Below are 25,745 nucleotides of genomic sequence, written 5' to 3'. Positions count from 1 at the left end.
TACATGGAATTTGCTCCATATTACTTTTCAGAAGTCCTTGAAATTCTAAATCCCCAGTATAGTTAACTCCGGGGATTTCAGAAAACAGATTATGGACCTTAATCACACACAGGACTTGTTGATCAGTTATTGTCATTCCTGAGGAAAATAGAAGAAGCAATGACTTTAAGCAGGAGAATAAATATTCAATGTATTACAAAGTACACTATATGAGCAGTGTAAAATATTATCTGTAAAAAGGTTATAGAGATTATAGGATTTGTTTGCGACGCTAAATATATGTTTAAAGGCATTTATGACTGACTGTTAAAGAACATAAGACCTACCTTATTAAATACAGGTAGAATTATTAAGGTTTGTCAAAAGCAGAGATTCTGTAATCTTCAGGTTTTGACTAGTTCTAAGAAACTAGTGGTTAATTCTCTCAAATACAGTCTGAATCATAGACTTTCATTAAAATGATGTATGAACCAAGTTTGGTAACTGCTGAAGCTGAATGATAGATATGTGTGTATTCATATTATATTTTATCTTTTTTCTGGCCAGTGTATCTACTTACAGATATGCGTGAGTGAAACTGCAAATTTCTAACCAATTGATTTCCTCTTGATTAGAAAATTAAAGAAAGTCCAGCATTTCCCCATAAATTTCTTTACTTTTGGAAAAGAAAACAAATATTTAAAATTCAAAGTGATTCCATGAAAGAATACGATAAAATAGCATCTGTTATGACCTTCACAGACTACAAACTTTATTTCTAATAATTCAGATTTTAATAAAATTTGATTTCCGCCGGTTATTATAGTATCTCCCTGGCTTCTAACTGCCCCTGCTTATCACAATTGCACCTGGCTGAAAGCAGCAAGTAACACTTCAGAATGTTGTTTCTTGTTAATATTAAAAATGGACTTAATTGTTTTTAAAATACTTTCAGTGCATTTCCTAAGGTGTCTATTAACAACCTATAAACTTTCAATTATACTAACCTCTGCCCAGGCTTTTAGCACCGCTAAGATCTCCATGGTAGAAGCACTTTCATTATATATGTGACTTAAAGCTTCTTTTCCAGCCTGAATTTTTGTTAATGATGAAACAAGCAACTGATGAACTCTTCGGAGATCATTAAGGTCACTTACAACTCCACTTGCTATCCAGGCACTGCAAACCTGGTTTTTAAGAAAATCAAAAGTTTCATTTAAAAATGACAAATGTTGGCCCTCCCTGGTGGCACAGTAGATGAAAGCACAGCACTAAGCCACTTAAGCATGAGTTCAATCCCCCCCACGAAGGTGACCCACATGATGCAGCAGACTTCTGACCCGTCTGTTGCTCCCCTCAGCAGTGTACCTCGTCGATCTGCCTGTTCTGCTCCCCACTCTGTCCCTGGTGAAGCCTCTCACCGCCCCTGTACCTCTGGCCTGTACTCCAGTCTGTATGCATAAATAAATAAATCTTTTAAAAAGTAAATAAAAATTAGAAATGCCATCTTCTCTGTGAGTACAGAGGAGTTTAATCATATCTTGGGAATTCAGTCACTAAAATCGATTTCCTATCAAGAGACCCAACAGGATGTTTTTGATATCAAAAACCAGCATTTCAAACGGAATGAAGACTAAGGTAGAAGGAAACCAATACTAAGGTATAGGTAACCAAGGATTAGATGTTATTAACATGAAGAAGTGAAGTCATGAAAGATACCACTTTCATATGTGTTGGGGTTAACATTTGAATTAAATCTCAATCTTCATCTTATTTTAATATCAGTATTAAGATAGCTGTTGTAAGATAAAGCATGAAATATTTAAAATCCCAATGAAGATTTTGATTCTCTTCAAGACAAGATACTTAAACTTTTAATGAACATTTTGAAAAAAGCTGTCTCATTTGAAATACAAATTTAAAGCTGTCCAAAAATACCCTTTTCAATTCTTGTCTCCATGACAGAGAAAAGTTTTAGATTGAAAATTCACAACATTGCTGAGACTAAGGGTCAACAGATACCTGCAAAAGTTGCTAGTAGGAATTTAGATTGTTAAACCCTTATAAAAATACTCTCTAAGCAATTCAATTTTGGGGGTTTATCTCAAAGATACACTTTTGATTCAGTGAAATGACCTGTGCACAAGAGCACTCTCTGCAGCACAATTTCTAACAACAAAAGATGAAAAAAATCCATATGCTCACCACTATTAAATAATGGTAGTGATATATTGGATTACCATGCAATTAAATGAAAGGATGAAATTCTCTAAATTTAAAAAGTAAAGGAAAAGGAGTACCTGAGATGAAAGACTAAACAACTAAAATGTAGAAAGTTTGTATCAAGTACAAACTAAAGAACTGTTTTGTGAAAGCTACTTTTTTTTATTACAAGTTTATTTTTACATCATTTTGTACATTTTTTTTTTTGTAATCACCACGGGTTTCCCATCATCAAGTCACCCATGTGCCATCACCATGTGAAAGCTACTTTTTAATGTTTTAAAGCATTTACCTGACATGCCTTGGCAGTGACATTAGGTGGTGTCTCTGAGGTGAAGGCTGGTCTAAGTGCTGCTCCTACCTGGCAAGAAATTATATGATATATCAAACAAGAATAATATAGCACACATTCTCTTTTTAAATTAACGTTGTTTTGCCTGCCCAAATATTTTCCCATTTTTAAACAACATCCAGATTTCCTTTCTCTCTCCATAACTCTTCGCTCCATGTTGTTGCAACAGAGTTGACAGCACTACTGGCTTCAGCTACCAATAGGAGGATGAAGGGACTTTTCTCTTTAAGATTTTTGCTGGGCACAGTGGGAAAGAAACACTGTCTCTGTGTAAGAATCTAGATGCTACGAGAACCATTTTGTGACAACTTGAAAAGAGCAAACTTGAGACGAAAGCCTATGTAGAAGAAAATGGAACTAAGACTCCTGAAAATAACTTTCCTTTTCTGAAGTGAGTTGTAATTACATTTCTATCATTTGCAATTTTAAGAGGGTTAAAAATATAACAGTGTTAATTAAGCTATATTATATAACATTTTATTCTAATAGTTTTATGTAACTTCGCCCGTTCCTTTGCTTTCTCTCTAAGAAGACACTGGCATAACCTGCTGGGAAGATGTGATTGATGGAGACTGCTAGCCAACTGGTGAACTGTTCCATTTAGGTTCCCTTAATTGCTTGTGATCAAAAGCTGCTTCTGAATCATGAAAAGTCTCCTAGAGTAATACTGCTGGAGGACTACACTTAATGTGTGTGATGTGGTATATGATTGTTATTTTCCTTTGCTTCCTAGGTTGCACTAGTAAAATGCCATTAATTAAAAAGGATTATAGAACCAGTAATAGGATCCTGAATTCTCTTTTAAGTTCAGAAAAACCCTACAAAAAAGCCCCCAAAGGATGTAACATATAATATTTTATTCTAAGAGTAATGGCTTAGAGATAAAACATGCCATGTGGGGCCTAAGTAGAATACTCAATAATGATTTAGTGTTAGGTCAATTCAGACAGTTTGTAAAGCATTTAATTACCAAGGTTTTAATTATGAAAATTAACCCTTGAAGTTATAAAAGATTTGTTTTATGTACCATTTTTACTTTACTTGAAGATTTCTTCAAACATACATTTTCTATGTACTGACCATACTGATGACATATTAGCAATAATATATACTAACTTATCTATTAAGAAGTGACATGCCAATTGATTTCACAGATTTTTTATCTGGAGTTTAATCAAATTGTCTAACAGAGAAGAGCTTACATTGGCTTGATACTGTTCCAGAATTACATGACCTGGAAACTCTGGTTCTGGAATAGCTGCAAATCGCCGAATAACAACTAACAACATTTCAAGGCCAGAAAGACGAAGCTGGTCACTGTGATCTGTGGCTGCCATAAAAGCCATGCGAATTAAATCGGCAAGATGTAGCACCAAAAAGTCATCTACAAGAACAAAATACAGCTTATCAAGAAAAAGAACACGCTAGAACAATTATATACGTTATGTGATAAAACCAAAGTCAGAAATAGGCATTCTTTAAACCAGGGTTAACAAAAAATTCAATAAAAATTTTGTTCAGGCTTTCTGAGAAAATATATTAAAAAGTGCTTAGGAGACATTAGGCATTGATGAATTAGGTTGTAATTTATTCTCCATATTAAGTTGAAGCTAAAAGTTAATACCCTCCCTTTTTTTAAATAAAGAGTAACAGTCCTTCATATTGATTAGATTATTTTTTGCAAGTCTTACGGCACACATACAAATTATGGAAATACAAATATTTCTAGCTATAAAATTATAACTGAGAATTTCTTTCATTCCTGTAGCATATTCTTTGATCTAATATTCTACTCGGGAGATATGTAAGAAACATTATTAATAAAGCACATTAATAAAGTATTTAGAGTTATAACTAACTTTTATTTAAGACTAATTTGAAGAAGAGTAGTTGTGGTTTACATTGAGGGAACCAAATCATCTTAATAATAATTATATGTATTTGGAAGCACAGGAGTGAATTAGTATAACATACTAATTTTATACTTACCAGTATCTAGCACAAAGCTCATCATAATTAAGAGAATCAACAAATGCTTGCTTGCAAAATCTTTAAGGTAGAGATACCTAATTCATTCTCTTTGACTGCAACAGCAACATTATGCTCTTTTTTTTTAAATCTGGTAATGATTATTCCCAAAGCATTTTGATATATGCACTGTATGTTTGAATATATATGCTTAAGTGAGTTAAAAAACTTAGACATCATGCCAAAAAACACATACTTAGGTTAAAAATAATAAAATAATAAAAAACATGAAGTAAAAATTTTACAATCAGATCTCATTACATTGACGTAACTTCAAATATTTAAATAATACTATGCAACCAAAATTGTTCTAAATTACAGTTCAGAAAATCGTTTTTGAAAGTGGCTAATGCGGGCCCTCCCTGGTGGCGCAGCAGGTTAAAGCACAGCAGTAAGAAGCTAAAGTCACTTTAGCATGAGTTCGATTCCCACCAACCCCAGAGGTGATCCACATGGCATGGCAGACCTCTCCTGACCCACCTGCTGCTCCCCTTAGCAGTGATCTGCCTGTTCTGCTCCCTGCTCTGTGTGTGGAGAATCGTCTCACCATCCCTACACCTCTGGCCTGTACCCCAGTTCTGTATGCATAAATAAATAAATCTTTAAAGAAAAACAAAAGTGGCTAATGCACGTAACACTTTCAAGAAAATGATTATTCTCTATAATCTTAACTCACTGCACATGTCCACTAAATAGAAGTGAATGTTAATTTAAGAACTGACACTCATTAATCAAAACAACTACATTTAATCATCAAAAATATACTACACTTAGGGCCTCCCCAGTGGTGCAGGGGTTCAAGACACAGCCATATCAATCTGTTGCCAATGCTGGAACATGAGTTCAATGATCAGTGAGCTAAGTCACATGATGCAGGAGACCTCTCCTCTCTCTCCTGCTGCTCCCCTCAGAAGTGTATTTCAGTGGATCTGCCTGTCTTGCTCCCCACTGTCTCTGAATCCCCTTACCCATCCCCACACCTCTGGCCTACACTCTAGCTTTTGTATACATAAATGAATACATCTTCAAAAAATACTAAAGCTATATGTTATATGCATACTGTGGTCTAGTTTCATAACTGATTTGAAAGAATAAAAGCTATTCTTTTATTAAAATTTTTAAATGAGTATTTAAAAATATAAGCAGAGAACAGTTCAATGCATTTCACTTGGTCTTTTCATATTACTTACTTCTTGAATCTCTTTTTTTCATTTCTTGTGCTAAACCAATGTCAAAATGTGCACTGTTTGCATTCTCACACTGGTTAATTATCCTACAGACACATTCAGCAGCAAAAACTCTAGTAGCCCATCGGGGATTGGTAAAAGGATGGAATTTGTCATCACTCCTGGTTGTCAGAACTGAAGCATCATCCCCTTTATCTCCTTCCTCTTCTTGCATTGTATCCACACAAGTTACAATGGCAAAGTCTTTTGTCAAGGAAGAAAAAATGTAATTATAATAAATCGGAAGATATGTTTATAAAAGAACACAAATGATTTCAAATTTAGACTAATGTTAATCAATCATACATCTTTTAACATAAATAATCATGACTACTAATTATAGGTAACAGTGGTGTCTTAAAGAAAATAACTTTAGAGATACTCTGTATCAAAATGACTAAGTTCTTAAATTCTACTTAAAGTGAAAAACAGAACGTGATAGATACGGGGGTAATTATCATTTCCATGCATGTAGATGACTATCCTCAAGAAAAATCAAAAATCTCGGGCCCTCCCTGGTGGTGCAGAGGATTAAAGTGCAGCACTGCAAGCCAGCCACGCACAGCCACTTCAGTGTGAGTTTGATTCCTGGCTTTAGAGGTGACCCACATGGTGCAGCAGATCTCTTCTATCTCGTTCCTGCTCCCCTAGGCAGTGTATTTCATCTATCTGCCTGTTCTGTTCCCCACTGTCTCTGGTGAATCCTTTCATCGCCCCTGTACCTCTGGCCTGTACCCCAGTTTTGTATGCATAAATAAATCAATCTTTTTTAAAAATGAAAATTCTCTGTTGGAATTGTAATACAATGTTGTGGAGATTTTTTTACTTTATTTTTTTACATCCCTTCATTTTGTGCATTTTTTCATCTCAGTTGTAATCCCTGTGGTGATGTTTTTTAACATTGGGAGTAAGTGGATTTCCCACTGAAAAAGACTGCAAAATATTTTTCTGAGGATAGACCCACTGCTGTCATTTTAGTTGCAAGTTGTCTTTATGGGCCAAGACACTATGTGATGAATTACCATTTCATTATATCAACTGTCAACTTATTAGCAGTTTAACCTGACTCAAAGAATTGGTGCTCTAAAACTAACCTGTTTTGGGACCATCCTAGTGGTGCGAGGGGTTAAGTCTCAGCACTATCAAGCTACTGGTGGCTACTGCAGCATGAGTTTGATCCCTAGCTAGGGTACTAAACCAAACGGCACAGCAGATCTCTCCTGTTTCACTCGCTGCTCCCTTCAGCAGTGTATTTTAGTCACTCTGCCTGTTTTGCTCCCCACTCTTTCTCTGGTGAATCTTCTCACCACAGCACCCTGACCCAACCCCGCTTCCTCTGGCCTACCACGCCAGTTCTTGTATGTATAAATAAAATAAATATTTACAAATTAAACTATTTTTCTTAAATACCTTTGTGTATCTATTTTTTCCTCTATGTATTTACATATATAGTTTAAAAGTACATGAATTTTTAAAAAAAGATTTATTTATGCTTATAGAACTGGGGTACAGACCAGAGTATGGTGGGTGAGAGGATTCACCAGAGATAAGAGTGGGGAGCAGAACAGGCAAACTGACAAAGTACACTACTGAGGGGAGCAGCAGGCGGGTCAGGAGACATCCGCCCGTGCCATGTAGGTCAGCTCCCGGTGGGGGATCGAACTTGTGCTGCAGTGGCTTGGAGAACTTCATAATGCAGTGCTTTAACCCACTGCGCCAGCAGGGAGAGCCCCAAAAGTACATGTATTTTAACTTAGCTACTGAAATATAGTTGAAGGTTCGATTTTTAATCATGCAAGGTAAGGTTTGAATCCACATGTATATGTATCTTTGGGCAAGTTAGTTAGCCTTTCCAAGTCTTGTTTTTTCTTGTATGAAACAGAATACTGCCTATTCAATGGATGGTCAAAGTATTAAATAAGATAAAACATATAAAGAGTCCTACCTGGAATATAACTGATTTCTTTCTTTTTCCTCTCATTTATTTTTTCTCTTACTCCAAGGATACAGAGTTTAAGACTCTAACATGTCTTTAGTAATAATTACCTTGTACTAGCAAAGACAATGGGCTAACAGTATTTCCTAATACTACTTAAATTTAAGTGTGGAAAAACTGGTTATTTGGAAATTCATAACTGATGACTCTTTTTACTATGTTGATCTGAGGATATCCTTCCACTGTTTACTATATATATATATCTATGTACATAGATATATGTATGTGTATATAGATATATTATGTGTGTGTGCATATACACATATATACATATAAAGAAAGGTGCTACTATAAGGTAGTGTAAAAAATAACTACTTCTTAAGTTTATTCTGTAAAGTCATATAAAGAGAGAAAAAACAGGTCAAAGTGTTAGGTTTATATTATTCAAATAAAAGGTATTCTAAACATTAGAATTTTCAGTTGAAGAAAGCAACAAGAACTGGAACCCAAAATTTGAACAAGATATGAAATGTCACTGGTAAACAATTTTATATGTTTTATTTTTATTATTTCAAATGGCAATCATTGATAACTTACCAGCGGATGCAGCAAGTACATCTTTACACAGCTTTAGCCAAAAGGAGAGCTTATCCACTGCCATAGATGTGAGCATATGATTTAAAGTCTCTTTGATATCATGGCATAATCTCTGATCTGTCTCTTTGTCTAGTAAGGTCAATAAAGCCCCCTCAAGGCCCACTTCTCTGATGTTAGCATCTGACAAGAAGAAAATCGATGATCTAAGTAGTACAGAAAAGAAAACTGCCACATGAGAAGCACACACATTCAGTTCTTATTAAAGTATTATGTGCAAATTACACTTAAAGAACTAGTCCAAATACTGTGCTTTAACCTACAGAGGTCTACTTAGTTGACTATTAAAGTTCAGGATTATTTATGATACTGTACAGTGATTTTTTTTCTTATAATGTCACTGAAAGATAAATCTTTAATTAATCATTAATATAAACATTATTAATATTAAAATTTTCTCAATAACTTGAAAAGAAAATTGGTACTTCTATTTATTGCAGAACTATTTACAGCAGCTAAGATACTAAAATAACCCTAATGCCTACAAACATATATAAATGGATCAAAAAGATGTGGTATATACACAATGGAATACTACTCAACAATCAATAAAAGATAAACTCATGCCATTTGTGGCAACATGGATAAAGCTGGAAGGGATTATACTAAGCAAAATAAGTCACAAGGAGTAAGATAAATATAGGATGGTTTCACTTTTATGTGGAAGAGAAACTGAACAAAGAGTCAGGAAAAAGATAAAACTTTGAAGCTGACCACAGATCTGAGGCACACAGCAGGGGAGGGGATCAAAACAGGAGGGAAGAACACAAGAGACTATGGTGATGGATCTTAAGTGCTATGATGGTGGGAATACACAGGGAGTTCATCAGAGGGGAGAAATCAAATACAGTACAAAAATTAACAATGATGTGAAAAAATAATTTATTTTAAAAAAGAATTACTAATGTTTTCCTTAAGTCAGGTAAATTTTTTTATCCAATTAACTTTCAACATTTATAAAATTTAAATGACATTTTTTGTATGATTGTTTTGACCTTTAAAGTTAATTCTGAATAAATAATCACAAATTTTATTTTGCTATAAAAGCTTTAAATGTATTAACATGGGAGTGTGTGTGTGTGTGTGTATGAGTGTGAAAAAGGTAGTAAGTAGGTGAATCTGTGTTCACTGCACTATTTCTGTGGGTTTGCAAAATTAAAATATTAATTATACAAGTTCTTTACTGCAATTTACTCACATAGCTAGCTCACTATTCTGAAAACATGTACACACATCTAAACAATCACAGCATAATGCAACATATATAATTTCAGTGATGAAAATAAAACCAACAACACTTTTGGAAGGATAGTTTACATTCACTGTTAGGGATTAAATTTCAGTGATTAAGGTAAACAGTCACCAGAAAAGTTTTTAAATGAGTTCTGCAACATGTTTGATGATTACTACTCTAGAGAGAGATTGTCCCATCAGAGCACAAGTTTTAATATAATAACAAAACTGATTTTGTAATTTAAAGAGCTCAGCATGACAGTGAAACACATTATGGATCTCAAAGCTTTAAATACTGGAATGTTTGTGAAATTTGAGACCTGGTAAAAGTACTTGGACACTATAAACATGTAAGCATATTACCATTACTATTTGGAAACTTGTTAAAGTTACAAGCATGTGGATTACCCACATATTTTTAAAATGAAGGAATATATACTTAAAATAAAACTTACTGGCTAAGAAGTCCTTTAAATCAACTCTAATATATAGAAAAAGGGACATAAAAACTCTAACTTGATGCAGACCCATCAATAGCATATTTTATTAAGCAAGATTTCAATAGCAGATAGGTATATATAGTAACTATTTAAGGGCTAAAATCAAGTTCAACTGATGTGAAAAAACTTATTCTAAACCAATGGTTCTCAAACTTCATATAGGATATCAAAGGAATGATAAAATCACAGCACAGATTGCTCAGATTTCTGGTTTAGCAGTTTAGGGATGGGCCAATAATTTGCATTTCTAACAAGTTCCCAGGTGTGATGGATGGCAATCTAAGTTTGAGAACCACTGTCCTTAACAAGTAATGGCAATGGTTGGAATAAAAATTGTTAAGAGCTGTCTCACAGATTTGAGACATAGATCTTAAAATTATGTTTTAGACACTCATGTTTACATGGAACTGGATATAACACTGATAAAATTACCTAGAGCCAAGTCTTCTCTGTAATTCTTAGCAAGCATAATAGCATGTTCCGAAACTTCAGTTGCTTCTCTCTGCACAAGCTGACGCAAACAAGCCAGTACTGCTCTTCTTAGTAACAAATAAGGACTACAAAGATTTACCTGAAAAATACCATTTAGGGAATGAAAGAAGTAAAATTCTTGGTGGCGTACCATATCTCTAACGGACATTAAGTAGACCCTTCCTGCTGCCCAGCCCTTCAATCAGGCTAGTCACAACTTATTAAATACATAGAAACTTTGTTAAACTATCCTAGTATATATTTTGATTCTGTGACTTAGACATAGTGTAGGAGTGGTATGTGTACCAGATAATGCAATGTTTATTAACAATTCCAAGTAAAAGTCTCTTAACAGTGTTAGAAGATACAAAAATTTATGAGTGAAATAGTTTATGTACAGTTAAGAAAGAATTTATTTGCAGTTTATACATATGTGCTCATGCAGCTATATTATGTTTTAGAATTCTCTTAATAGAAATTTATACAAATTCACAGAGAAAACGTAGCATACAGGTTAAAATGGAGGCTCTGGAGTCAAACTGTCTCATTTTGAGTTCTAGATCTACCACTTACTGTGTGACATTGAGCAAATTATTTAACATCTCTGGTGCATTAATTTTCTCATTTGTAAAATAGCGGTAACAATATTCCAAACCTATAGAGCAGTTGTAAACTTAACATAAAGAAACATGCAAAGTGTTCATTAGCATTGTATAACACCTGGCAAACAGTAAGTGCTCAATAAATGTTAGTTTTGATTAATGTAATTTCTATTGATAGAATTGTATTCAGATACCATGAAGAATAAGTAAATGCATTTTAAACAAACATTTTATTAAAAGTTTTTACTCAGAAAATATATTCACCAAAAATATTCTCTAGAGACAAATAATATAGACAGCAAATTCTCTCTCTCTATATATCTATTTACATTTGGCTATATATGTATAGATATATATATATATATATATGTTAGAGATGTCCAGAATGACTCAAGGCTTCTGAATACAAATTCCTATTCTGTGATTTCATATGTAGAATGAAATCTAGAGCATTGAAACTTTTTTTTAAAAAGATTTATTTTTATTTATGCATACAAGAACAGGGGTCTAGGACAGAAGTGCAGGAGGTGAGAGGATTCACCAGGAACAGAGTGGGGAGCAGAACAGGTGGACTGGTGAAATACACTGGTCTGTTGAACCATGTGGGTCACCTCCCTAGCTTGCGATTGAACTACTGCAGTAGCTTCAAGGTGCTGAGACTCAGCCCCTTGCTCCATCAGGGAAGCCCTGAGTTTTGACATTTATTTTGTTTAAACTAAGAAAGTAAAAACTGTTTGGTATAGGTAATGCATAGGTGTCTTAAGGTAGGGATGTTCAAAGCAAATTTGAAATAATGGCAAAATTCTATAGTGATCATAAGAGTTGGTGAATGTAGGGAAACCAGAACTGATGTAGGTGAATTTGTTGAAAAGAGCAGAGGCTGAATTCTGAGAAAAAGAGTAGGCAGAGGGAGCTGGCTTTTAATATTCAAAGGGAGCTAAGTTTGAAATTTTATCACGGTAGGAGAATAAGTTTGTGAATGCATAATCAGTGAAATGTTTTGAATTAGAATGACTTCATAAAATTGTTCTATTATGCCCTCAAGCTATATCATGAACTTAAAAGTGGAAAGAGAAGAATGCCACCACCGGTAAGACTGAAGGTAATGCCATTCCTGTCATGCTGAAGAACTCTGTTGTTAGAAACTAGTACAGAGGATAACACAGAAGTTAAAAAACAAAAAGATTAAGTTTATTAATGTTCAAGATTAAGGCTGTTTTTAACAACTATGACAAAAAACACTCCGTAAGGCAATTTTAAGTAAAAGTTAATGCATCTGCTAGTTATTTTAACTAGAGTCTCACAAATAAATACCATAAGGCCAGGTGCAGCATTTATTCAAGCTGGTCAAACAATCTTTTAGAAAAAGCATGCTTGAAAATACTATTTACCTGCTTGATAGAAAAAAGACTCAAGATTGTCACACAAAGCAAAATGGGACACAATATTTCTATGTCATTCTCCAGCATTTATTGTGGGTAGCGGAATAGAGAGGATTAAGGCAAACAAACCAAGCAGGCAAAACACAAAAATTAAATAAAACTGTAATTACAATTCTTTTGTGAAGTAAATGTTAAATAAAATGACATAAAATTAAGTGCAAGGAATGAGTGCACCAGTTGGAGAAGGTTAGGGGGATTTGTTTACACTGGTATGAAATAAACACCATGTTACATGCTACACATACTGAACTTTGCAGGAATGATTAGCTTAGACAAAGAGATGCAAAGGAAAACAAGAACATCTACAACCAAAAAAAAAAAAAAAAAGTCACAAAAAACAGCACTGCAAACCTCAAAAAATTTAGAAATCAAGGGACGGGGACCTACCAACACAGAATTATCCAACAAGATCTCCTGCACAAAAACAAATGACAGACCGGTCATGACAAAAACAAAAGATAAATACTAGGATGACTTTGACAAGAGTCAGCTAAGTATTAAATATGAATGCTGATAGAGCTATCTTTCAAACTGGCTTAGCTTTAGCTTTAAAAATATACCATAAACATTACCCAACTTAAAATGAGTTGAAATTGGTGTGTCTAAGGAAAAAAATGAGTTGAGCTTTCGAACAAGAAAATCATCAATTCAAGATATAAAATATATCAGTATTTTTAAAAGGTATAGTTGTGTAATTAGGTTTTCTTTTGGAATCTGCCATTAAGCCTCAGTAACAAAACCAGATAAAACAGACACAGGTGTGCGAGAGGTAACTGGGACAGTATTCACATGAATAGGTGCCCAGAAAGGGACAAAGTTAATGGTTTACCTTATCATAGTTAATTATAGATTATTTTCACCCTTGGAAGCCAAGTTTTAAAACTGAACTGTACTCAGAATTGCTAGTGTTGCTAAAGCCAAGTTCAAAATGGAAGTTAAATAGCATGCAGTTAGAAGATAAATTTAATAAAATTCTTTCCTTATGATAAAATGTTTTCTAAATATTGTGGGAATTTCAACTAATATGAAAGCATTTGATATAAATAGTAAAATTCTTTGTAGAAAAAAAAACTTATCATAAAGATGTTAAATAGGAAAACAGAAACAATTTCCTCGTAACAGAGTATATGCAAATATAATACACTGAATCTAGCAAATTTAAAATACAAGTCTTACCAAAATATTAAGATACAAAATTAACAGACCATGATAACAATTTTTAAATATGGTTTTGTATAAGAAATATCATTTTACAGTTTAACCATTTATGAATAACATGAGTAAGATTTGTAACTATTAATAAGATTTTCTTAATTGCTCTAAATGTTCCTAAGGAAAAATGTGATAATAGCCTTCAGTCTTTTTTATGTTAATCTTTCAATATAGGAAAATTAAAGAGTAGTGAGTTTGAGCAAATCGAATTCATCATGAATTGGCAGTCTTCTTTCTCAGTAAATTCTACTTAATAAATGAATTCATATTATCAATTAAGGGCAAAATCTTAAAAGGCTATTAAATGGAAATTACTATTACAATTCAAGAAGAGAAAATGACAGTATTACTATATTTAAATGGAGAATGAAAAGGGGGTATTTTTGAGTAATTGGTTTTGACAGTGGTTCCTCAAATATAAAGAATAATATTCCTGGAAAAAAGCTATTGGGTGGTAAAGGTAAAATCCTTTTTCAGTAGTTCTACATACATATTTAGTCTGTTTTGAAACAAGACAGGAAGCAAACTTCCTTTGAGAAAAACCAGCTACATTTCCTTTTCAAGAGAACTGCATGACTTAGCAAAACCCATATAAAGATTAAAATAACCAGAATTTAAGTTACATATTAAGAAAATAAAATGATTAGTTCTTGAGTACCTAGGACATGTACCTACACACACATCCGTATAGTCATGTCTTATACTCAAATTAACTGAGGCTAGAAGAGGTTATGGCTACAAGGTAGAAGAGGTAAGAGCCACCTATAATTACAAAGGCTTTAGGACAAAAACCTAGACTCTATTAGAACATCACTAATGTGTTACCCTGGGCAAATTATTTGGCTTTCTAATCCAGTTTATCTTTTCATTGAGCATGCCAGATTAAATAAATTTTGAGATTCTTTCATGGCCTGAACTGCTACTTACTTTGCCTCAACCTTAAAAATGAAAATCTGTATAAAGTAATGATTCACAATGGTTATATTACTAAATGGGAATGTGCTGGGAATGTTGCTGGGACAAAAAACATTGAAATGCAATGATGCCAAGTTTTAATTTCAGATGTCAATCGGCTTTTGAGGGAAGTCCAAATAGACATTAATGATAATCAAGGTAAATCTTAAAACCTCTGATGACTAGACTACTTCATCAGAATTTTTAGTTCACTGCCTTTATTTTAGTTAAAGACTTATTTATTTATGTATACAGAACTGGGGTACAGGCCAGAGGTGCAGGGGTGGTGAGAGGATTTACCAAAGACAGAGTGGGGCAACAGAACAGGCCAATTGATGAAGTATACTGCTGAGGGGAGCAGTGGGTAGGTCAGGAAAGGTCTGCGGCACCATGTGGGTCACCTCCGGGTCGGAGACTGAACTCATGCTCAAGTGGCTTTAGCTTCTTAGTGCTGTGCTTTAACCCGCTGTGCCACCAGGGAGGGCCCTGTTGCCTTTATTTTTTTATATTCATTATTATAATCAGATACACAGGCATCTACTGCTATAATATTAAGGAAAAATGTTATTTACTCATCTAGGATGGAAGAAGCTTTACAAGGGATGATATGGAATTAAAAAAAAAAAAGTCTAACTATAACTTTTCCATACCCTATATGGCATTTGTATAGTATTTGGGACATTAAGTTTACTAACAGGTATTACAAATTTAAGCTCAATATTGATGAGAAATGAAAAAATGTAAGATTTAGATGAAAATTGTTCCCCAACCACCAAGAAAAGATAAACTGAGGGAAAACAGTTACTGCACTTAGCCGACAGAATATTAAAATAAACCTAAGTTTTCAATAAAAGAAACTAAGGACTCATTTATAATTTTATACTTACACAGAGGCAGCTGACGAGGCTAGACAAGTTGACATGTCTTGGAGCAAACATATGAAGCTGCTGAAGGCAAGAGATGGCCTGAGCTTGAACAAGGCAGTCTGAGTTATCTTGCATTACTGCACAACCCAATAGACAAGAAGTCCTTAAGGTAGAAACTGAAGTACTGTTACCTAAAATAAAAGTAGAAAACTTTTTCATAATTGGTCTAAAAAACTGCTGTTTAAACACATAAGTATTGAGTTTAAAATATTTTTTGAATATTAAACTTAAAAATCAATAAATTTCTGAGCCTCTCTGGTGGTGCAGGGGTTAACATATCAGCATTATCACCTATCCAGCCAGCCACCTTGGCCTGAGTTCCTGCTCCTCTCTGCAGTGTATTTCAGTAGTGCTACCAGTGGTGCTCCCCACTCTGTCTGTGGTGAATTCTCTCACCCTTCCCTACCTCACACCACCTCTGGCTAACAACTCAGTTCTTGCATGCATGCATGCATGTACAAATAAATCTTAAAAAAACAGAATCAGTAAATTTCTTCCACAAAAGCAGGAATAATCCAGGTGACAGACTTTTAATTTTTTTTTAAAGATTTATTTATTTGTGCATACAGACAGAACTGGGGTACAGGTCAGAGGCTCAGGGGCGGCGAGAGGCTTCTCAGAGATAGTGGGGAGCAGAACAGGCAGATGGAAGAGGTACACTGCTGAGGGGGGCAGTGGGCGGGTCAGGAGAGGTCTGCCACGCCATGTGGTCACCTCTGCGGCAGGCGGGAATCGAACTCATGCAGAAGTGGCTTTAGCTTCTTAGTGCTGTGCTTTAACCTGCTGAGCCACCAGGCAGGGCCCTAGATAATTATTTTTAATCTGAAAGTTTTAAGGCAACACAGGTGACTAGGGAAAAAAGAACTGAAGATTCTGTGTGCTATGCTAAATTTTCAAGAAAAGTGGAGTTAGAAATTCCTAACAGGGCCTTCCTGGGTGGTGCAAAGGGTTAAAGTGCAGCACTGAAAAGCTAGTTGCAGCCCTACAGTGCCCCTTCAGTGCCAGTTAGGTTCCCACATCCCCACCAGGGATGGTGTAGCAGACCTCTCCTGTCTTACCCACTGCTCCCCTCAGCAGTGTACTTTGTCAGTTGTCCTGTTCCTCTCTCCACTCTGTCTCTGGTGAACTGTCTCACCACCCTTGCACCTCTGACCTGTACCCTAGTTCTGTATGCATAAATAAATAAATCTTAAAAACAAAAATCCTAACAAACTTACTATTAGTTGAGAGCTTTGTTTATATATCAAAATCATGTTTTCTGCATTTCAATAGGGCAGAATATTTATGTTTTTAGAGTCAATCACCTATTTCTTTAAAAGGGTCAAAGTTCTTTAAAATATTCCACTTCATGCCTGTCATTTACAGAGAACTATTTTTTATGGTAAAATGAATCAGACTAAGTGGCATCTAACAAAATAGTGAGCAGGCTTTTTTTTAAAAAATAGTGAGCAGCTTAGTGAGATAAGCCAGAAAGAGAAAGAAAAATACCAGATGGTTTCACTCATAGCAGGAGTATAATAGACCAGGCAAGAAAATAACAAGAATAATGAACAACCATATACCAGAGACATTTTGTGGGGGTGGAGTGGGGGATGGGATAAAATACGGGGGTGGAGGGGTGGGAAGGGAAGTGCACAGGATTATGGTGATGGCATATGGGTGACTTGATGATGGGAAACCCATGGGGATTACAATTGAGATGGAAAAAAAAATGTACAAAATGATGTAAAAATAAACTGTTATAAAAAAAAAAAATAGTGAGCAGCTTTTAACTTCTCCCTCTTTTGTCAGAGGAGGAGACCAAGGTCAGGAACTTAAAACCTTTTTTCCCAAGGTCACATAGTTAAGTGGCTTTTAAGTTTAGACTAAATTCTTAGTTCCTGTTTTATTCTATTATGTCATTATCCAGAAATCAAAATCTCCATGAGACCACTCTCAACATATTACCCATGTATTTGAATAGAATATTTTGTTCAACTTCACTTCACTGACAAATAATTCCCTCAGTAATAAGAACTGCATTTGTTTTCATCTGTCTATTATTAATGTGAAACATCACAAAAGCAGATATGCATACCTTGTAGCTCTGGACCCAATGTAGTAATGAGGGCATTCAAACAGCGACCAAGACTTTGGTGAACTTCAGCATGAGTAGGAGGTACATTTAACAACAACTTTATAATAAGAGAAAGGGTAAGTTCCACGTGTGTATAGTAAAGTGGGCCAGCAGAATCAATTATCAATGATAGAGAATGTAGTGCCCAGGTCTGTGAAGACATAAAACAATTTTTTGAAATACCAAAAAAATGGCATTAAAATATATACATTAAATTCTTTTTTTGAGGAAATGAAAAGATATGTATCTTCCATTACTAATTTGGAAAGAGAAATGGAAAACTGTAGTTTAGGAAAATTTCTCTGTTTAAATACCTCCTGATGAACCAGAGACACCATCTAATTTAGAATGGTATATTTAGATATCTCAACAGTAAGAATTCTGAGATGTTTGGTTCTTTAGTTAACAGCTTGAAAGAATTTAGTTAGCTGAAAACTGTTTATTGTATAATCTGTAGAATTTTAAGATTCAATAAAATCTACACCTACATGTAATACACACAAATCTCAAACATGATGCTAAAGAGAAGTCATACATAAAAGAGTGCATATAACATGATCTTCTTACTGATATAAAGTCTAACACACGCAAACCAAATTTGTGCTGTTGCAAATTAGAATAGTTATGTTCGGTGAGACTAGAATATGAACATGTTCAGAATATTAATAATGTTCTGTTTCTTGAAGTGCTTATAATGTGTATTTACTTTGTATACTTTATTCAGAGATGCATGCTTAAGACAGGTACAATTATAGAACTTATTTCTAAAGTAAATATGCATTTTTAATAGAAATCATTCTCTATTTTATATTAAACAAACAAAGCAGCTTTGAGCTAAATCTGGCCTTCCTAAATAAAATTTTATCAGAATATACCATGCCTATTTGCTAATGTATTGTTTATGGTTTCTTTCCAACTATAATGGCAAAACTGACCAGTTGTCAGATACTATTATTTGGTCCTTCAGAGTAAGTTTCTCAGTTCTGTATAAATGAAACAGGGGCTGGCTATATGCATATAACCACTGAGTTGGATGGTGAATATACTAAGTTCCTAGTAGTATACTCTCTACTTTTATGTATGTTAGAAGTTTCTGTAACTAAAGTATACAAAAATTCTCCCTTTAGGAAATCAACTGAGAAAGTTTTATGCCTCTTATCAGCAGATGTGTAAGAAGACTTATTTACTTTAAATGCTACAAAAATAAAATCTTATCTGTTAGGTAAAAGATAGCAGCAATCAAGATGAATCAAATTTATCAGCACTGGACGCCATGAAAAAAACACTAAAATTAATCAACAAAAAAAGGTATTCAATATGAAAACATTATGTTCAGATTAGAGTTCTTGAAGGGGAAAAAGATGAACAAAGTGCAAAAATTACAGGCATTTAAAAAATGAGAGAATTGAAGACCTTACAAGTCAATTCAAATACTAGAAGGTATGAGTACTAGCAAATCAAAGGAACAAAGCTAACTATTGATTAGGAATCTTGAAATTTGACAACAATGTGGTTAAAATTGGATCTCAAGATACTAATAAATCTGGATTATCAAGTAGGACTAGAAAAAGAGAAAAAAATAGGAAAAATATAAATGGTGACATGAGAATCACATACATGGAAGCAAAGTCAATAGATCTATTGAAGGTGGCCAGTACTTTGGGATAATAACAAAAATGATTCCTGGGTCAGTTGATGGGACTTAAGTAAGCAGCTCACTGAAGAAGCATTAAGAGATCTGTCCAGCTTTTCAAAGAGACAAGATGGAGGTCTTCCAGAGAAACAAATTTGGCCTCATATCTGGAGACAGCAGACATACTTACAGGCAGACTGATGTCAGGAGAATGATGATTATGATGAAATGGGTAAGATATATACAATAATGTGGTATAGTGGCTAAGAACATGGGTTTAGACTCCATGATTTGATTCCGGGACTTACTAGCTTTTTAGTTACACACAAGTTACTTAGCTTCTATAAGCTTGAGTTTTTAAGCCTCTGTATAATGGAAATATATACCCTAGATTACTGTAAGTACTAAACATGCTAATTTGTTTAGAATTAATAATTTATCTGCTACTTACTAAGCTCTCCAAAGGAGATCCATTTTCAAAAAAAATATTACACTTGACTCCCGACACTTTGAGTGTGAAATAAAGACAGTGAAATCTTGTACTTAAAAAAATCTATCAACATTAACAATAGATCTGACATTTATTATGGAGGGTGAATTATTTCTAAATTATTACTGGCCAATAAAAACATAATCTTTAATTATGAATTTCAAGGAAGATCTCTTGATCTTACCTTGCACATCTGGACTTACCTGCACATCTGGAGAAGTGCTGTCCTGAGACAAAGTATATAGAATTCCAACACAAGAACTCAAATGTTGAGAGGAACTTATTCCTCCTAAATACCTATGTAAGGATCCTAAAGCTAGTGAGTGTCCTGTTCTGGTAACCACATCCCTTGCTGATTTCAGTCTGTAATTAACGGAAATAAAAATGATAATCACTGAAGCAAGACTAATGCATTTACATTGTGTATATGTAAAATTTTCTGCATGAATAATTGCAAAATCTACAAATAAACTTACTGTTAATTGAAATAATCTTAAAGGTATCTTGAAAGGAAAAACACTTTAGGTGTCTTCACATTACCAATTATTATTTCAATATGAACAATTTGATGTCTTTCAGATATACAAACTGAATTTATATGACAGGTATTACTATTTTAAGTTACATTTAAAAAAATTATATTGCGGAGGTACTTTAGTTCCATATAAAAAGGGCTTAATTCAGTAACTAATATTTTTATGTATTGGGTTAATTTAAGCACAATGACCTTGAGGTTCATGCTTTCAGTTCTTTCCTAACAGATTAAGAAACAAAACAGCTAAAAATCTTTCACAAAGTACCCTCCTAATAAATTGAAGAGTTGGGTTTTGAACCAAGTTAGAAATTTAGTTCCAGACTTCAGGTTCTTAACCAAATCAGATACATAGGCTAGAAGATAAAAGTGCTATCTGCATTACTATCACCATGAAAATAACTTTCTATATAACTCATATGACCATGTACTTTTATATATTGTTTTATTTTTTCACATTTATGACCTCTAACTTAATGTTCAAGGAGGTAGGGCAGTATTAACAATCTCTTATTTGAAAGGACAGACCAGCTGAAGACTAAATAATTTTCTCAAGATCACAGAACTGGTAGAAATAAAAATACAGTTAATGTTTCCTGATCTGTAGACTACGGTGTTTTCTTTCCCAATGAATTGTTGTTATGCGCTATCATCTATGCTTTAGATGATAAAGCTCCTTAAATGTCTCTCCATGTGAGTGCCATTCCAATCATATAATGTGATCTTGCTCCCATCATATAACTAAAGTCTGAGTAGTAATATAGTTTTATGCTCTAAGATAAGCAGGTCAAGGAGGAAATCACCTTTATTTTAAAATAATCACATCTGTCTTTTTTTTTTTTTTAAAGTTTATTTCAGAGTGAACAAACCAACAAATTCTGACCTAGCCATCAGTATTAAGTAAGAAATTCACTTACTTGTCAAAACTAATTTGTGCTAATGAAGCGGTAAAAGTTCCATCATCAACCACTTGGGCTAATCGAGCCCATGCCTCTGCAGCTGCACATCTCAACAAGGGGTTGGGACTTTCTAAAGCTCCCACCACTAATGCTAGAGTAGGTCTTCTCATTTCTTCTGGACCCAAATTTCTCTTGGAACCAGCCACATACTGAAATATGTGAAAAAAACAAACAAACAAACAAAAAAAACCAAAAAACCAATCTTATAATAGTAATTTTTTAAAATCCAGTTTGGAATGTATATTCTGGCTAAGCAAATGTGTTCATACATGGATTACTACTTAAACAAGAACACAGAAATTCACAGTAAACACTTTTTTTCTCACAAAATAATTAAGCATTTTAACATACTAGGGAACCACATGATAATCTATTATTAACATTGCAATACGCAGGTGTTCAGCAGAGCATTAGTCAAGATGTCCATATAATAAATGACCAATGACCACAACAAGTCATAAATGCAACAAGTTAGATTTGTTCCATGGGCGTTAGTCTACTAAGCCTTCATGTTGTATGTAAGGATCCGTAAGTTAAAGCACAGCTCTAAACAGAAGTGAAGGTTTGATTTCTGAATAACAAATTTTATGAGGAAAAGGAGAAATCCAAATTCTGAAACATTTTCATGCAGACATTAAAAAAAAAAAGCAACAGCCCTTTAAAAATATCTTTCTCCAACCTGCTTAGTTGAGAATCTATGACAAAATTTAAAAAACAAACATACGAATTTTGGAAAAGAAAAGCAAACAGAATTACCTTCAAGAAACTAGATACTGACGAAACAACATATAACTGAATTACTTGCTGACGAGTTCCTTTTGCATGCTTTATACTGTCCAGAAGTTGTTCCAATGTGAGAAGCCTAACATCAGAAACAATGATATTTTAAAGTAAATAAACAAGTCAGTGAATCTGTTTACAGAGTAAGTCAAAGGACAGTATTGAGCATCTGCTAATTTGCTTGGCTGCATCATTTTGTTGGAACTACTAACACAAGATAAATTATTGTTGAACACAAAAAAGTATCTTAGAAAAATGTATCATGACCTACACAAAATATTATGTGGGGAAGAAACACTATTTTGTAGACAATATAACAACAAACATACTTAATAAAGATTTACCTGGGAAAATTCTCAATGACTATTTTAAACAAAGCATATCTAAAAGTTTGTCTCTGTATCACATTTCAGATAATTTTTATTTTTTGCTAATTTGTTTTTTAAAGATTTATTTATTTATGCATACAAAACTGGTGTACAGGCCAGAGATACAGGGGTAAGGAGAGGATTCACCAGAAGACAGAGTGGGTAGAACAGGCAGATCGACAAAGTACACTGTTGAGGGGAGCAGTGGGCGGGTAAGGAGAGGTCTGCAGCGTCATGTGGGTCAGCTCCAGGGTGGAGACAGAACTCATGCTGAAGTAGTTTAGCTTCTCAGTGCTGTGCTTTAACCCGCTGTGCCACCAGGGAGGGCTCATTTTTTTATAATTTTCATAACACCCAAAGACTTAACTAGACAAAATGATATAATATCAATAGCTTTGATCCATGAGAGAGCGAGAATGAGAATAAATATGAATGTGGATAGTAATAATCTGTAAACTGTTAACCAGAATAGCTATGAGGGAGATTCACTACCCATTTAGAATTTCAGATGAAAATAGAACTTCCTGAATCATGGATATAGGTAGTATATTTTGATCTCCAATCAACATACTATCAACTACCAAATTAAAAAACTGACACTCTTGGGGCTTTCCTGGTGGCACAGGGGTTAAAGCACAGCACTATGAAGCTACCTATAACCACTGCAGGATGAGTTTGGTCCCCGGCCAGGGAGGTGACCCACATGGCGTAGCAGACCTCTTCTGTCTAGCCCACTGTGCCCCTCTGCAGTATGTTTCAGTCCATCCTCTCTTCTGTTCCCCATTCTGTCTCTGGTCAATCCTCTTACCCCACACCTCTGGCTTGTACCCCAGCTCTTGTATACACAAATAAATCTTAGAAAAAAAAAAAAAACAGAAAACCCAATACTCTTAACTTCTAATGGCACCACAAAGCTTCCAAGGTAAGAAAGTCTTTAAGAATTAATTAAAAAAAAAAAAAAAACAAGTATTTTTCTTTTAATAATGCCTCTAAATTAAATTCGCTGTGTCATTAATGACCTTTACATTTGTATATAAGCTAACTATGGGTGAAATATTATGTCTCACCAGCCTAGCAGTTTCCAGTTTAACTATTAATTTAATATTCTTTTTAGATACTAAAGACATTAGGTAAATAATGTCTTTATCTTGCCTAACCTGTCACCTATTAGAAATCTTTTATATTAATGAGACCCCTGGCAACATTCTTCTTTACCAAAGTTTCTATTATGCATTCCTCAAACCAATTACTAATCCAAGATATGTTAACTATTGAAGCAATTTACCTTTGAGTTTCTCCCACATGAGCACATACAATTCCAAAGAGCTTGACTGCAGAGCTAATAACCGACAACATTGGGGGCAAGGGCTTAGGCACTGAATCTCCCTCTACATCCTTCTCATAAATAGAATAAGGGTCATACTCGAGACTTCCACAAGTAACACCATTACCAAGCAGGAGCTTAAGGGGTAAAAAAAATTATATGTAAGATTTTAAAACCACTATTCACAGATTAAACTAAAGAGTTATTGAAAAGTGACCATACCTGTTCTTCAATAAATCTATGGTCCGTCTCTTGTAACAAAGGACTTAATATCATAAGATCATCCTGATGACAGAGGGATGGAAGCAAAAATGTGGATGCTACCACCTGTGTATCAGTGGTGGTCAAGTCAGCAGCCAATTCTTTGAGGACAGTGCATAGGTTTCCTGTTGAGTCAGAGAAAAATAGTACATTAGTAGCGATGAACTGGTAGAGTCTGAGTGGTAGAGTCTGAGAGCAGAAGAGTCCAGGCTGAGCCTTCATCTACACACTAGAAAACTTAAATCTATCATGGGTAAGATTATATATCCCCTCCTTGAAAAATGCCATAGAATGAGTGACTTAACTCTGTGCTGTCTGTGAGAAGACTAAGAATACAAACTGAAAAGAGAACTCAAAGTATGGGTGTGAGGAGTGTGTACCTTATGATACTGAGTAAAAACTATTATTAGAAAAGACATGAAGTGTAAAAAAGATACATAACTAAAAAGGCAGACAAATAATTTACTTAAAAACTAGAGACTGAAAAACATTTATATTAGCTATGTATTTATTTTGGGAAGTCTTTAAACGTGTATCAAAGTATAATATAATAGTATTAATGACTTCCCAACTTCCCCTGCATATGCTCATCATTCATTTTGACAAGCTTGATTAGTCTGTTTTACTTATACCTCCATTATTTAACCAACCCCCATATTACTTTGAAGCAAGTTCCATATAACATAATTTCATCTATTAATATTTGTATACCACTAAAGTTAAGGACATTTTAAAGACAATCCCTGATCATAAGATCATGTTTTACTAAACCTCAAATATCCACTCATTATTCAGTTTCTTAATTTTTTTTCAAAGATTTATTTATGCATACAAAAACTGGGGTATAGGCCAGAGGTGTGGGAAGTGAGAGGATTCACCAGAGACAGACTGGGGAACTGAATGAGTGGACTGATTGAAACATACTGCTGAGGGGAACAGCAGGCAGGACAGGAGAGGTCACCATGTGTGGGGTCACCTCCATGGTTGGGGATTGAACTGTTGCTGCAGTGCCTGTGAATAGCTTCATAATGCTGTGCCACCAGGGAGTGCCCCTTTCTTAAATACTTCATAAAATAGCTGTTATTTACATTTGCCACATATATTGACAGGAGATCTAAGTAGATTCTACATGTTACAGTTAGCTGATATATCACTAAGTCTCTTTCAATCTAAAGAAGTTTCCAATCAATGGAAGTTTCTACATTCTGGATTTTTATTAACATGATATAGTTTATTCCTCTATCATCTGATTTTTTTTTAAAATGGTAGTTGGATCCTGAATAGACCAATTTTTTGTTTATATTTTGTGTGACAATCTGGCTAATAGGCTGCATTGTGATTTTCTATAGGATGAGACAATGTATAGTTGCCTCTCTTTCCAACTGTAACACTGGCCTAAATTATTATTTGAAAGATTTTAATCCTCATTTCCAATGGTTTATCAACACAATTTTTCTTCCATGTAGAGCTTTAGTGGTTTTGGTAATATGTTACTTAGGTACTTAGGTATGAGTAAAAATCACCTTAAAGAAACATTAATTTTT

The 25,745-nt window shown here is 34.3% G+C and overlaps 1 protein-coding gene across 2 annotated transcripts in view; it reads right to left on the bottom strand.

Annotated features, from left to right (window-relative positions):
* HEATR5A (HEAT repeat containing 5A) overlaps positions 1-25,745 on the bottom strand; it is an 80,532-nt gene that overhangs the window by 13,359 nt on the left and 41,428 nt on the right. The window contains exons 16-29 of one of the 2 annotated variants that reach the window (XM_012724646.1): positions 24,163-24,326; positions 23,902-24,077; positions 22,225-22,330; positions 21,427-21,617; positions 20,181-20,340; positions 17,816-18,005; positions 15,700-15,869; positions 13,034-13,060; positions 10,564-10,702; positions 8,342-8,521; positions 5,773-6,012; positions 3,757-3,938; positions 2,495-2,563; positions 987-1,166 (exon numbers count right to left, since the gene is read on the bottom strand). In XM_012724646.1, coding sequence (XP_012580100.1) covers positions 987-1,166; positions 2,495-2,563; positions 3,757-3,938; positions 5,773-6,012; positions 8,342-8,521; positions 10,564-10,702; positions 13,034-13,060; positions 15,700-15,869; positions 17,816-18,005; positions 20,181-20,340; positions 21,427-21,617; positions 22,225-22,330; positions 23,902-24,077; positions 24,163-24,326 — 2,174 coding nt within the window. The remainder of the gene's footprint in view (positions 1-986; positions 1,167-2,494; positions 2,564-3,756; positions 3,939-5,772; positions 6,013-8,341; positions 8,522-10,563; positions 10,703-13,033; positions 13,061-15,699; positions 15,870-17,815; positions 18,006-20,180; positions 20,341-21,426; positions 21,618-22,224; positions 22,331-23,901; positions 24,078-24,162; positions 24,327-25,745) is intronic. The other variant, XM_012724647.1, reaches the window with a different exon arrangement.

Source organism: Condylura cristata, unplaced genomic scaffold (genome assembly GCF_000260355.1).
Source record: "Condylura cristata isolate star-nosed mole 26May11 unplaced genomic scaffold, ConCri1.0 scaffold00013, whole genome shotgun sequence".
NCBI lineage: Eukaryota > Metazoa > Chordata > Mammalia > Eulipotyphla > Talpidae > Condylura > Condylura cristata.
This window is presented reverse-complemented; position numbering and strand designations above follow the sequence as displayed.